The sequence below is a fragment of the Neophocaena asiaeorientalis genome, unplaced genomic scaffold, assembly GCF_003031525.2.
Source record: "Neophocaena asiaeorientalis asiaeorientalis breed wild unplaced genomic scaffold, Neophocaena_asiaeorientalis_V1.1 scaffold275, whole genome shotgun sequence".
In the NCBI taxonomy this organism is placed as follows: Eukaryota; Metazoa; Chordata; class Mammalia; order Artiodactyla; family Phocoenidae; genus Neophocaena; species Neophocaena asiaeorientalis.
In genome coordinates, this window is record NW_020173679.1 from 653448 (window position 1) to 668324 (window position 14877).

The 14877-nt window shown below is 50.9% G+C and overlaps 1 protein-coding gene across 1 annotated transcript in view; it reads left to right on the forward strand.

The window, feature by feature from the left end:
• The window catches only part of PLA2G2C (phospholipase A2 group IIC), a 23739-nt gene extending 8862 nt beyond the window's left edge, over positions 1–14877 (forward strand). The window contains exons 3-6 of the mRNA XM_024749979.1: positions 3423–3567; positions 7207–7267; positions 8827–8887; positions 14726–14877. Coding sequence (XP_024605747.1) covers positions 3423–3567; positions 7207–7267; positions 8827–8887; positions 14726–14877 — 419 coding nt within the window. The remainder of the gene's footprint in view (positions 1–3422; positions 3568–7206; positions 7268–8826; positions 8888–14725) is intronic.

Sequence of the window (14877 nt, forward strand, 5' to 3'; positions counted from 1 at the left end):
AAGGCCCCCCACAAAAAAAAAAAAAAAAAAAAAAAAGAGTAACCCTGCTCGTCGCAACTAGAGAAAGCCTGTGCACAGCAACGAAGGCCCAACGCAGCCGAAAAATAAAGAAATAAATAAATTTATTTTAAAAAAATAAATAATAAATTGTTATGATGCAATGATCTGCTAAGTGTTTTTTCTTTTTTTAATTGAAGTTTAATCAATCCACAATGTTGTGCTGGTTTCAGGTGTACACTAAAGTGATTTAGTTATACATACACGTATACCTAGTCTTTTTCAGATTCTTTTCCCGTGTAGGTTATTACAGAGTTTTGAGTAGAGTTCCCTGTGGTTTATCTATTTTTTTTTTTATTTTATTTATTTATTTTTGGCTGTGTTGGGTCTTCGTTTCTGTGCGAGGGCTTTCTCTAGTTGCGGCAAGCAGGGGCCACTCTTCATCGCGGTGTGCAGGCCTCTTACTATCGCGGCCTCTCTTGTTGTGGAGCACAGGCTCCAGACGCGCAGGCTCAGTAGTTGTGGCTCACGGGCCTAGTTGCTCCGCGGCATGTGGGATCCTCCCAGACCAGAGCTCGAACCCGTGTCCCCTGCATTGGCAGGCAGATTCTCAACCACTGCGCCACTAGGGAAGCCCCAGTTTTAGTCTCTTTAGGAGAGGAAAGCCAGATTCAGAGGGGATAAGTTTATGAATAAGATACCTGGGCATCAAGGAAGGAAAACAGAGGGGGACTACCACGCAAATGGGGCCAGACTTTCCCACACTGGATTTCCAACACGAGCCATATAGCATTTGCCTGTCAACTTAGCAACAGAGGAAATACTGAATCTTCAAAAGAAAAAAAAAAAAAAAAAGATGAAGGCATAGTGTTGCCAAAGAAAGAAATTTAAAAAAAACCAAAAACCTTGCACTTTTCAAACAATTGAACCCTTCTCATCTTTATATTTAGGTCTAAATAACCAAGGGATTATCATATTCAGAGATAATTAGGTTTGAAAAAGGTCTCTTTGCTCCAAGCCCTCCACTGAGGGCTTTTGAAGGCCTGCACTGTGGTGGGGTTTCACATCCACGTGGACTCCCTCATTTTGGTTATTTCCTCCCCAAACAGAAGTTCAGCTGGCAGAACCCTCGAAAGCAGAGGGAAGTGTGATCCTGGTGCCTCGGACCCCCTGGTCTCCTCAGGAATGAAGGTTTTCGGGGTTCTCGTGGTCTTTGTCTCCTGCCGTAAGTAGTAACAGCTGAGTGAGCTCAAAGGCGCTGTCCTGTCTGTGTGTCTGTGTCCGGGGTGGCCCCTCCTCAGGTAGCATCAGGTGAGGGGAAATCAGGTGTCACTCAAAGGGGAATCGGGAGTGGAACGGCCCCCAGCAAAGTCCTCCTGCTTCTGCGTCTTCTACAAAATGGGTTGATCTTGGTGTTGGGATCTCACAGAACGTCTAGAAAATCAAAGGTTGCTAACCATTTGCTAAGAAAGAGGGCATTTGACAATTGTTTTACCACACACACACCATTCAGAAGTCTTTTTTTCATTTGAATGCTAGTTGTCTTTATTTAAAGCCTTGTGGATTCCAGAACAACAATGCAGACATATATCTAGCTAATTTAGGAATGATTAATTCTCATCAGAAAGCCATTCTTACGGTGACCTATGGAATAATTAGTAATTATAAGTCATTGCTACCGGGAGATCCGATTACCTACCTCTGCAAAGTGAAAGAGAACTTACTAGGAAACCGTGTTGGGTTTGTTGGAAAACTCTTTGACTCTTTGGTTTGATTAGATGAGTAGAGTTTTGCTCAGATCCATTTTTCTATCTGTTTCAGCTGTGAAGCAATCGCTTTGGGCTTCCTAAGTCAAAATGTCAAAAACGGGGTTCCCTTTTCCCTTAGTCAATGGTGGAATTTACAGTTTTCAAGATCATGATGTTAGAGGCAGGGGACCCATGTGTAGGAAGAGCCACTGCTGCAGCCCCCATCGTGTACCCCAAGAGCAGTGTCTGAGTGTGGTCCTGCCCTCTCTCCAGGGGCTGCTCCGGCCCCAGAGACCACCCCCAGGCTTTGGCCCCCTCTGCAATGCTTTGTGACAACAAGGCATCCAAAAATCACGGTATGAGGTGGGAAGACTCCTGGGAAAATTTCCCCAAACCTCCTGTCTTTGGTTTTCTTCTTCAAGTTCATGTTTTTATTTTATTTTTATTGTAAAATTAATATCTGCTTGTAATTAAAAAGAAAAATACACAGAGTAACAAGAGTATAGAATATGGAGTAACAAGATAAAGCCCCTTCTCATCCTTCCCAGACCCTGATCCCTTTCCTACACTCAGATGTAAGCACTCTTCAGAGTTTGATATACATCCTTCTAGGCCTTTATATACATACATTTCAAACATTTCAATAGAAAAGTAAAACACGCTTTTTGTAAGAAAAAAATATATATGTATATCAGACAGCAGAAAAGTATTTAAGATAAATGTTGCCTGTTGTTTTTCTCCACCTACTTCCTCAGTCCCATTGCCTAGTGATATTGCTAAAAGTAGTATGTTTTCAAGACATCATTTAGTTATGATCTCCCTGTCCGTGGGCATGTGGGTAGTCTCCAATTTTTTGATATCACAAATAATGCTGCAGCAAACATCCCTGTATATATATATGTATATCCATATATATATGTATATCCATCCATCCATACATACATACATATATATATCCATCCATACATACATACATATATATATATCCATACATACATATATATATCCATCCATCCATCCATACATACATATATATCCATCCATCCATACATACATATATATATATATCCATACATACATACATACATATATATATACATACATACATACATACATATATATATACATACATATATATATATCCATCCATACATACATACATATATATACATATATATATAATTTTCTCCCCTCACTTTCTTAAGCATTTTGTAGAAGTAAAAATTGCTAGGTCCATGTGTATTTGCCGTTAAAAAAATGGATTGACGACAACTTTTTCTGCCTCTTGAGTATTTTGTTTCTCCTGTGAGGTTGTAAATGCCTGACGGTATTTGCAAGGACTACATTTCTGGCTTTGAACATTTCTCATTAATGTTTAACATCAGATCTGAGAGTGTTTCTGCCCAGCAGATGGTGGCCTTTTACTTTGGGGAGAAGACTAGTTGATAGTATTGTCCTAAATGTCATGGAAACTGGGTTCTCATCCTGGGCTAGCGAGACACTAGCTGTGTGACACGGTAAGCATGAACCTATCTTGTCCCCATTAAAGGGGCTGATGCCCAGGCACCACATTTAGGGGTCTCCTGATATCTGAATGCTAAGCGCTCTGGCTAGGGGACCTGAAAGCAGCATCTTTCTCATCGCATCTTCGCTTCTTCCTTATTTTCTCCTTGACAGTGATGGCCCCCACCCATGGAAGCTTCTGGCAGTTTCAAAGGATGGTCAAACACATTACGGGGCGGAGCGCCTTCTTCTCAAATTATGGATATGGCTGCTACTGCGGGCTTGGGGGCATAGGGATCCCCATGGATGACACTGCCAGGTGAGTGCAGAGGCTCTGAGGCCTCTTGTCGGTTCATTTGCTTGAAGAGAGAGAGGGTGTTAGGTAGGACCCTTGCATTGTAAGGAACCGAAACCAATTCAGGTGAGCCTGAGGGTAAGAAAAAAACTGAATGGGAGTGGGAGGATGGTCTTGAGGAACCCAAGGCTGGGGCTGGCTTCCTGTGGCCTATGCCCTTATACAGGGCCCACATGAGGTTCCCTGCTCTGTCACCTGCTGGAAATGCTTGACAATGTTTGAATAAGGGGCCCCTCGTCTTCATGTTGCACCAGGCTTTGCAGATTATGTGGTCAGCCCTGCCCAGAGCTCTAGTATGTTCAGCTCTCAGTCCTCATGGTAAACGTGGTCTTCTCTCAGGCCTCCAGTATTTAGGATTACAGATACAGCAAGACTGACCAGTCTCCCAGTCCTAATTCCATTTTCCAGGAAAGAGAATCCAAGGGGCCCAGTTTGGAAAAGTTGTCCATCTGGGTGAGGACACATGGCACAAACTTGGCTGCCAGGCCTACTTCTAAGGATGGGGGTGGGGGAGGGCGAATTCCCAGAAAAGGTGGAGGTTGGTGTTAATCTGGGGAGGGAACAGGGAGGTAGGAAACAGGATGGTTTGTGTGTCTTTTTATTTGAAGAAAGAAGCAAAATGTTCCTGGTCACTTTCACCGTAGTGTGGATAAATATATCCCCATAGTAGGGCGTGAATATCACTCCTGGAGCTTGATTCCTCTGGGTCAGGCTCCTGAGACCATGGAATGTTCCAGCTGGAAGGACCCCAGAGCCCTTGAGGGGACCTGACAGTGATGAAATGCCCGTCACATCCTGAGCCCTGGGATTGATGGTTTGCATGCAGGGCTTGGTTTAATGCTCCCAGCACGTGGCTGAGGCCGTGCCACCATCTCCATTCTACAGGTGACAACGGTGAGGGACCCACTAAACAAAATAGCAGAGCCCAAAGACACAGAGCCCTTGAGTGGCAGAGTCAAGATTTGGACCAGAATTTGCCTGTTTCAAAGTCCGGGCCCTTTGACACTCTGTGCCTCCCCTTCCAAGTCCTGTGGCTGATGAGAATTTTAACACTATTAGCCAACGATGACCAATGGCAAAGAGCCCACGTGTGGATGGGGACAGTGAGTGAGGAAGACAGAGCGTCCAGCCCAGGGCATCGGCCAGAAGCTGATCCTTTTCACGTCTTAGAATCCAGCCCCAGAGCTCTGTGTTCCTGCCACTCAGACATGGTGGAAGAGGGGGGGCCGAGGCCATCCCCCAGTTGTTTTCTCTCCTCCCGTGCTCTCCCTTCCCGGCACGCCCACCCCTCCCCTGGCCAAACTTGAGCCTCAGGAGAGCAAAGACTGAAGGATTATGTCTGATGTGCTGACCCTTGTCTGCTCAGAGCCTCTCCCAGGGCTGGGCACATATTCAGTGCTCAGTCAAAAGTCATTCAATGAATGGATAAGTCATGGGCACCTAGATTTGAGCCCTGACTCTATCACCTTCCAGCCGTATGATTTTGGGAAATTCACCTCTGGATCTCAGTTCCTCTCCTATAAAACGGAGACAAGGACTGCGCGTCCTAGGATTACTGTGAGGCACTCATGAGACAGCAGTAGGTAGAGGAGGGCTCTTTGTGTGATTTTTATTTTTTTTTGGTACGCGGGCCTCTCCCTGTTGTGGCCTCTCCCGTTGCGGAGCACAGGCTCCGGACGCGCAGGCTCAGCGGCCATGGCTCAGGGGCCCAGCCGCTCCGCAGCATGTGGGATCTTCCCGGACCGGGGCACAAACCCATGTCCCCTGCGTCGGCAGGCGGACTCTCAACCACTGCGCCACCAGGGAAGCCCTCTTTTTGTGATTTTTAATATCATCAGGAAGTTACCTCCCTGCCTTCCGCACCTTCTCACCGGGGGGCGGGGGTGTGTGGTTGGAGGGAGGTACCAGTTCCGCGTGGCCAACGGGACCGTGATCTGTGCGTTGCCTTCCCTGTAGGGAATGTCTTTGAAACTGGGCCTTTCCTTAAGGTCAGCCTTGTGGACCCAGAGAATTTGGGGGAAATGAGATTTTTTTTTTTCCAAGTGCTTTGGGATGGAGAGCTGTAATTCCGAGAATCAGAGCTTCCTGAGAGTCCTGGCCCGGTCCCTCCCCGGTCCCCATTCGCAGCTGTGCCCCCAGCTCCCTCCAGAGGTGGGGTGCAGGGCACAGCACCCCCGCGCCCGCCCGGGCTCTTGCATGTGCTCCATAAATAGTTGCTGACTCGAGAGTACAATGAATTTTGCAACTTCGCGTTGCAGCTGTTGCCGTCGAGAAGCTTCTTCCCGATGTCTGTCATGTGTTAACAAAGCAGCTCAGCTGTCATTCAGCTGAACAAATATTTGTGAAGGGTGATTGCGCGCCAAGCACTGGGATAAGTGCGGGGGTGGGGGGGGGGGACACCAAAGTCAATAGGAGGGGGATGGGGAAGGGAGCCCACGTGTCATGGAGGCCATTCAAGGACGAGGGCCAAGGACAGGGTGGGCAAGTGCTGAGTGTCCAGCACGTGGGGAGGGGCCCCTGATCTCCCAAAGCATGTTCTGGGACTGCTGGGTGTGTAGGGCAAGTTGGATCTAAAGAACAAGCCCATTCGCAGGTGCTGGGCCACGGCCTTGCCGTGAACGCCATTCATTTCAGCAGAACCGGTGGTTTGAATGCCCCTTCGAACGTGTGACTCGCCTTCCGCTTGGCCTTGGGGAGTTGCATGAACCACTGTCCTCCCCTCGTGTGTTTATTCAGAGCTGTGAGAGTGTCTTGGAGATCGCCTGTCTTCTCCCGAGGCCGGGGGACCACCTCCCTTCCACTCATCTCCCAGAGGCCCCAGCCAGGGCTCCGGCTTAGGACACACTGAGCGTTAGGGTGGTGCAGTCTCCCTGGTCCCAGTGGTGAAACATGGCTCAGGCCCCTGCAGACGGGAGACCAGCTTCAGCGGAGTCTGCTTCTCGGCGCCCCCCCAAGCACACCACCGATGGGGAGGGAACCCCCTTTTTCTTATGTGAGCTCAAGGAGACTTCCTGTGTTGGAGCTCTCTGGCTGTGACCGTCCTCAGACCTAAAGCAAGGCGTCCCCTCTGTGAGGCCCCCAAGGCCATGTCCAGGAGATGGGGAGGGATCAGGGTCTAGTGGAGGGGCGGGGGAGGGGGTGCCTGGAGGAGGCTGTCCCCAGAGGATTGTCTGCTTTGGCATATGGTGCCCTCTGGAGGCCAGGGGCCAAGTTTCTGACATCCTCCTCCCACCCCTCGTGGCTCCACATGGTGGAAGGCAGGGGCCAAGCCTGGCTGTCGGTTGATGGCAGAGAGGCACACAGAAAAGCTGCCCCTGACTCCCCTCAGCCCAGCTCATGGTCTCACTTTCACATGGTTTCTCCTCACCTCTTTTCACCTTGATCTTAACATTTGTCATGTTAAGTGTTACCTTAGAATGGTTGAAAAGCATCACTTTGAGAGAAAATATGCTCTAAGAGCCTTCTCCTCTGATGCCCCTGTAAAGCACAGGGACCAATGAAGGAGGGAAACGGTGTTCTGAGGAGGGGAGTGGAATTTCAGTAAGTGCAAAGGACCTTCCCGCACTGTGGTCTCAGGCCCTCCCGTGGCTCCTGTGTCACCAGGGCCAGCCCGGAATCTCTGCACCTGGACCAGCTTCCTTATCAACCCTCTTCACCCTCCCAGGTAGGGATCAGAGCGCAGCCCAGGACCCCAGGAAATGGAGGAGAGTGACCTGGGGTCAGAGGCTGGAGCCCCAGGAGGTGGCACAGGAAATGTTCTCTGCTTGGCACATCAGGCTGGGGGGTGGTGAGAGGTGCAGGCAGGGGCCGGGAGCTGGACTGGAAAGTTCGTGGCCTGGCCCTGCTTTCTGCAGATGCTGACCCCTGCCAAGCAGCAGTAGCCAGGTGCTCCCGAAGCTTGACCAGGGCTCCCAGAGCCCAACATCTTGCTTAGGGAGTTAGCACGGAGGGATGCTTCTCCGTCCTCACCAGGACATCAGCACCCCCTCCTCAGCTGACCCAGCTAGTTAGGACCAGGCTGACCCCCCTGTTGTCCCCACACCCACCTTGCCAAACCCCTATTCCAGTGTGTGCTGAGACCCCAAGTGAACCCCGCACACATCCATTCACTTGCCCAGTATCAACTGAGCACCCATTGGGTGCCCATCCAGGGCCAGTGCTGTGCCAGGGCCAGGGGCACAGAACAAGGCAGCCAGCCGCAGGCCCTGCTGTCCTGGCCTTCTCCAGAGCTGAAAGTGCCCTTGGGACCATCCAAACCAAACCCTCATTGTAGCAATGGGGAGACTGAGACCCAGAGATGGGGAAGGGTTTGATCCAAGGTAACAGGCAAGATTAAAACTCATACGTCTTGAGGCTTTCCAGTGCTCTGGAACACACTGCTGGCCTGAGTTTTCTAGGCCTCAGTTTCTTCATCCATAAAATAGGTGCACTGACAACAGCTACAGTTCATGAGCATCTGACAGATGCTTTACACTCAGCACTGTGAAGCCGTGATAAACCTTTGAGGTGGGCATTATTCCCCCCATTGTCGAGGAGGACCCTGAGGCTCAGAGAGGTTAAGTGAGATGGCCAAGGCCACACAGCCGTGGAAAGAAGAGTTGGGATTCAGACCCAGGTCATCTGACCCCAGCTGGTGCCCCTGCCTCCCACCATCCTCCCCAGGGGCATGGGGCCGCTGGGAGGGCGATGGGGCTGCTCTTGTCTGGGGGCTCACACAAATGCATATCTTATTATCCACAACAGGCTTGTCAGAATGTTCAGCCCTGGCCCAAGGGGCAAAGAAGAGCAGAAGGAATTTGCCCCTCTGCAAGGACCCAGATTTTTCTGTTCTATCTCTATGTACCCTGCTAAGGGGCCCAGAGACAGCACACGCTTTGGAGTCAGGCAGAGTTGGGCCTGCATCCCAGCTTCACCTTTTCTAGCTGGATAATTGCACAGCCCCCCTGGGCCTTAGTCTCCTCATCTGTAAAATGGAGATACCAATCAGAAGTTCATAAGGTCACTAAAGGACTGACTAAAGTAACCCAGCTCGGAGCAGGTGCTTAGTTAGTTAATGCCCCTCCTTTTAGAAGTTGAGATTTCTTTCGTTTAATCTCAGTTTCCTTTTCCCCTTTACTTTGTGGGAAAGCACTGGGAGTTTTTTTTAGTACTGTTGAGAGATTTCTTGGAAACATCTCCTCTGCATTTGCCTCCCCTTGAGCTAATGTTATTAACCCCTTATAGGATAAAAGCTCGCCCACTCTACCCCCGGTTATACTGCAGTTCAAGGAGCTGCCCTGCAAGGGTTAACCACCTCCCCAGCCTCCAAGTTCTGAAATCCCGCACCCAAGCCTGGTCCCAGGTTGCCTAGCAACCAGTGGCTGCTCCAGGATGCAGTTGGTGTGAGCAGGGAAGGGAAAGGAGAAAAACAGCTTGGTCTGCCCATGTCTCTAAATGTCACTGGGAGCTCAGTGCAGAGAAAGGCCTGGAACCCAAGCCCTGGGGCCAATTTGCCGAGGGGCGAAGGCTCCCCTCAGGTAACCGGGGAGGTCATTAGCCCTCTGTTGAGTGGGTTTACATAAGTACTTGGCATTCGCAAGGGATTTTAAGATCTGCCAGTGGTGACGCCCCCTCCACCCACACATGAATGCATCTGTAGTGCAGCGGGGAGCCCGGCCGTGGGCAGCAGAGCCCAGGTTCCAGCCAGAGGTATCACTATCACCTCCATCTCTGAGCCTGTGACTTCTCCCTCTGCAAAAGGCGGAGGGTGAAGCAGGTAACCATTGGAATCTGTAGTTTGCAAAGATCTTTCTCCTTTGCTACTGAGTTTCCTCCTCACAACACCTCCGCTCGCTGACACATCACCCATTTCCTCTCCTAGCATCTGTCTCAACCTGACATCATCTCATTTTCTTGTTTACTTATTTGTTTATTTATGCATTGATTCTCCCCTCGACTGGAATGTGAATTCCTGGAGAGCGGAGAGCACTTGTTGGGGGCGGCACTTATCCTCATAAGGCCACAGAGGATGCCCAGAGCTATGCAGTGTGGGGTCCGCTCGCTCAGACCTGTACCTCCGCACTTCCTAGCCAAAGGGCAGGCATGGGTTAGGAACTCAATACCTGTTGGTTTGATGAGTGAGTGAATGGAAAAAAATTCATGAAATAGTCAATGCAAGCACCCGTACCCTCATTTGAAAGCCGAGGGAAGATGCTCAGAGAGGGACAACTTGCCTGCCACGCTAGAACATGCAGGTGGCAGATCTGGACCAAGAAACCGACTCCCTGTTTCTTGGGATGGGGGCTTCATTCACTGCCCCGCAGGCCGTGTAAGCCCAGCCAGTAAGCCAGTAGCAAACTGGGATGGAGCGTTTACAGCGTGTCTGGGGCTGAGGATCTGCAATGAAAAGACAAACTCCCTGCCTGTGTGCAGGGAGAGAGACAGCCCATAAAATATTCAGAAAGAAAGATACACTTAGGTAGTGACAAGTGCTATGAAGCATCTAAAATAAGGCCACAAGCTAAAGGATGATGATGGCAGTGGGCGGAAGGGCAGGGGGTGTGGGTGCACGGGGAGGATGGCTACTTTATGTGGTTGTAGAAGGCCTCTCTAAGGAGGTGGCATTTAGCTAGTGCGGAAGGAGACGAGGGGCTGGGGGGTGGGCGTCCCACCAGGAGTAAGTCCGGAGGGGCCTGGCCGTGGGGTGAGGGGCTCACCTTCTCCTTCGGTTGCCGGGGAAGCATTAAAGCAGGAAGTGATCTGCTCAGATTTTGCCTCAGAAATATCACTCTGGCCCCTGTGCAGAGACGTTGGGGAGCAGGGGAAGAAACGGGGAGCCGTTAGTGGGTGTTTCAGTAGCACTGGGGAGAAGCGACCATTGCACAGATCGCTAGCTGGGGAGAGGTGCCAGATGCTGCGTGTGTTTGGGAGGTAGATTGATAGGACCTGCTGATGGATGAGATGTGGGGTTCGAAGGTAAGGGAGGCTGACTCTGAGGTTCTTGGTCTGAACAGTGATGGATGGTGGTGCATCTACGAGCTTGTGCAGATGGGGGAGAGCAGATTCTGCAGACACAGCAAGAGCCTGGCATGAGCCATGTTGGGTTTGGGATGCATATCAGACACCCAAGAGGGAGTCACGTGAGCACAAGCCTATTGGCATCTAGAGCTCAAAGGAGATGTCTAGGCTGAGGTGAGAACTGGAGAGTCAGCAGAGCTCGGTGGTATTTAGAGCCCTGAACTTCAAAACAAAAGCTCCCGGGCTTCCCTGGTGGCGCAGTGGTTGAGAGTCCACCTGCCGATGCAGGGGACACGGGTTCGTGCCTCGTTCTGGGAAGATCCCACATGCCGCGGAGCGGCTGGGCCCGTGAGCCATGGCCACTGAGCCTGCGCGTCCAGAGCCTGTGCTCTGCAACGGGAGAGGCCACAACAGTGAGAGGCCCGTGTACTGTAAAAAAAAACACAAAAAAACCCAAACAAAACAAACAAAGAAACCCCACGAGAGCTCCCAAGGAGAGGGTTTAGAGACCAGGCCGGAGGCCGGGCACAGAGAGTAGCAGCATGGCAGGCAGTCTGGGTTAGCCCAGGCAGGAACGTAGACCTTCTTGCTTTGTCTCATTGGTGGAGGTATATTTCATGGAATGAGAAAGCATATCCTAAAGCTGTCAGTTCCATTCTTCATGCCTCAGTTTCCCCATCAGCAAATTGGAAGATGCAGGATCTGGGTTTAAGCTTGTTTTTAAAAGATGACTTCCAAACATGGCATTTCTTGGCCCAGAGCTGCCTCTTCTTCCGGCCCATGACTGGCCTGATGCTACAACGGCTGTGGGATGTCCACAGCAATAGACCGCTGCTCCAGGTCAGTCCTGACAGCCTGCACCCTGGGCAAGCTGTTAGATGTAGAATTAGACAGCAGGAGAGAATTCTACTCCACGCTTTGGAAAAGAGCGGAAGACAAAGCAGGAAAAGGGGGTGGTGAGAAAGGAAGAAGGAGGTTTGGTGAATTGAGATGGAAGAAAGAAGAGATGTTACAGAATAGGAACAGGAGACAAAGAGATAAACAGAAAGGGAGATGGATGAGAAAGAGGAAAGGGTGAGAAAATTGCCTCGCTTCCAGTTTCCAGAGAAGCAGCACCCGGGTAAGTGAGAGCACCAGGTGACAGGCCCTTTGGGAGGGAAGCGAGGTTGGATGGGGCATGGCCCTGTGCCCAAGTAGCCCTGGGCCCCGCCAAGGGCAGCAGCCACACAACCCGGTGAGCCCCTGCAGACCATGGCGGCTGCCGGGGGAGGGCAGCAAGGGGCATGCTGGGCGGAGGTGAGAGACCTGGACATGGAGGCTCTCAGGGAGTCCCTGCAGGAGCTGGGGCCTGATCGGTCTTGAAGGATTGTCACAGATGGAGAAGGGAGAGCGCGAAGGCAAAGGTGATCCGGGCGCCAGGAACAGTGGGAGCGGCAGGAACCATCCCTGGCACATTTCCTGAGGGTGAGTGGAGAGGTACAGCTGAGGCGTAGGGTGGGTGTCAACATGTCTTGAGAAATCCAGGCTCCAGTGAGATGTGGGAGGACAGCTTCCTGCAGGAATTGTAGACTTCGGAGAGGGGGAAAAGCAAACAAACAGACGATAGCCAGCACTGGTCCAGTTTCAAAGGGCCCTTCTTTTCCCAACATGTGAAGCTAAGGGTGCGCCATTGTCATGATAACAAGCATTTATAGAGGCCTCTCTGTGCTCTGAGCACATCCAGACCACTCCATCTGCAACGACACCAGTGAAAATCCTTACAACAATCCTGTGAACTAGACACCATTGTTTACTTTCGATACTATTGCTTTTATCACCATTTTTTAAAAATTTATTTATTTTTGGCTGCATTGGGTCTTCGTTGCTGTGCTCAGGCTTCCTCTAGTTGCGGTGAGCGGGGGCTACTCTACGTTGCGGTGCGTGGGCTTCTCATTCTGGAACCATTGTTTACTTTTGATACTATTGCTTTTATCACCATTTTTAAAAAATTTGTTTATTTTTGGCTGCATTGGGTCTTCGTTGCTGTGCTCAGGCTTCCTCTAGTTGCGGTGAGCGGGGGCTACTCTACGTTGCGGTGCGTGGGCTTCTCATTCTGGGGGCTTCTCCTGTTGCGGAGCACGGGCTCTAGAACGCAGGCTCAGTAGTTGTGGCGCACGGGCTTAGTTGCTCCGCAGCATGTGGGACCTTCCTGGACCAGGGATCGAATCCCTGTCCCCTGCATTGGCAGGCGGATTCTTAACCACTGCGCCACAAGGGAAGCCCTATCACCATTTTATAAATGATACTGAAACTGACTTGCCCAGGGCCAACACATCAGGGAGTCTGGCCACCTCACTTCCTCACCCCCACAACCCTCAAAAGAGAGTGGAAATGGAGTGGAGTTATCTAGAAGGAGGCTGCCTTAGACATCCCCTACACACACACGCACACACACACACACACACGCACACACGCACGCACGCACGCACGCACGCACATGCACCCATGCACAGAGCTCTATAACTCTGACTACTGAATGAAAGATGCCCACCTAGTGGTCACTTGGCCACAGTGCAGACACTCAATCCCAAAGGCCCATTGAGTCTTCATTCACTTATTCAATGACTATTGAGCACCTACTATGTGCCAGCATAGTATCCCAGCTAGGGATACTGGGAGGGACAGGACAGAAAAAGCCCCAGTCTCACAGAGCTTACACTTTGTTGATGAGAAACAGACACAAATAAGAGAAATAAGAGATATGAAAAGTATGGTGAATCAAACAAATGGGGATGTGAGGGAGAGTGGCTGGAGAAGCTTTAGAAGGAGTGGGCAGGGAGAGCCTCTCTGAAGACAGGAAATTTGACCAAGACCCAAAGGTGGGATGGACCCAGCCACTTAAAAATCCTGGAGAGAAGTGTTTCAGACAAAGAGAATAGCAAGTGCAAAGGCCCTGGGACAAGATCAAACAAAACATGTGACATAAAGAGGCCATTGGTCCTGGAGCAGAGTGAAGGTGAGAGAGTGGAGGTCTGTGAGGATGGAGAGGTTGGCGGGGACCCCATCATGGCAAGCCTGCTTCAGAGTCCATGGCAAGGATTTGGGATATCTTTGCCCAAATAGTAGGAAACCACAGCAGGGCTTTCAGCAACAGAGTGATCCTAATTCAAGTTACATTTAAAGACAGTCTTGGACTTCCCTGGTGGTGCAGTGGTTGAGAATCTGCCTGCCAACGCAGGGGACAGGGATTCAGCCCTGGTCCGGGAAGATCCCACATGCCGTGGAGCAACAAAGCCCGTGCGCCACAACTACTGAGCCTGCGCTCTAGAGCCCGCGAGCCACGACTACTGAGCCCGCGCTCTGCAACAAGAGAAGCCAGTGCAAGGAGAAGCCCGCTCGCCGCAACAAGAGAAAGCCTGTGTGCAGCAACGGAAACCCAACGCAGCCAAAACTAAATAAAAATTAAAAAAAAATTTTAAAGACAGTCCCTGTTTATTTCTTTCCATTAGGGTGGAATTGCTGGTGATGACAGAGATTGGGATTGTGGCCAAGAAGATGGAAAGAAGAGGGCGGAGTGAAATATGCTAAGCATAGAGACATCAATGGAACTTTGGGTGGATGGGCTGTGAAAGCGAAAGGGGGGTAGGGATCAAGGTCGGCTGCTAGTTTTCTGGCTTGAGTGGGAGGGGCTGCCATTTCCCAAGCCGAGAGTGTGGGTGGAGGACCAGCTCAGTGGGCGGGGGGCCGGAAGGGGACCCTTACATCCAGAGCTTCCTTTGGGGCGTCTTACACTGAAGATGCCTGTGACATCCAGGTGAGATGCCAGGTAAGCTGTTGGAAGGAGGGGCTGAGTTCTGATAAAATAGGTTTCGTGTCCTTGGCCTGGGTACTGCCTGGCCGCACTAACCCAGGGCCCGTCCGTGCAGCCCACACCTGCTCCTTCTCTCGCTTCCTTCCAGGCTTCTCCTTGGGGCATGTCCCGGTGTGGTGGGGGAATGGCTTGGGGACAAAAGAAAAGAACTCCCAGTTCCTTTCCTTTCTATTTTCAACCCTTGACCCCTTGCAGCGAGCTCCCAGCTCTCCCCAACTTTAGAATCAAACCCTGGGAGTGGATGGAAGCCCCCTGTGACCCTCTGTCTCCCTTCAGTTGAATGCGCCCTTGGTCCTGGTGTCGGCTGCCTCTGTGGGCTAAGAGCCTGCGAGTGTGACACGCAATCCGCTTCAAAGAGAACCTGCCCAAACTTCAAGCGGTTCTTCTCCAGCTGGCCCCGCTGCGGCAGGAGCAAACTCCAATGCTAG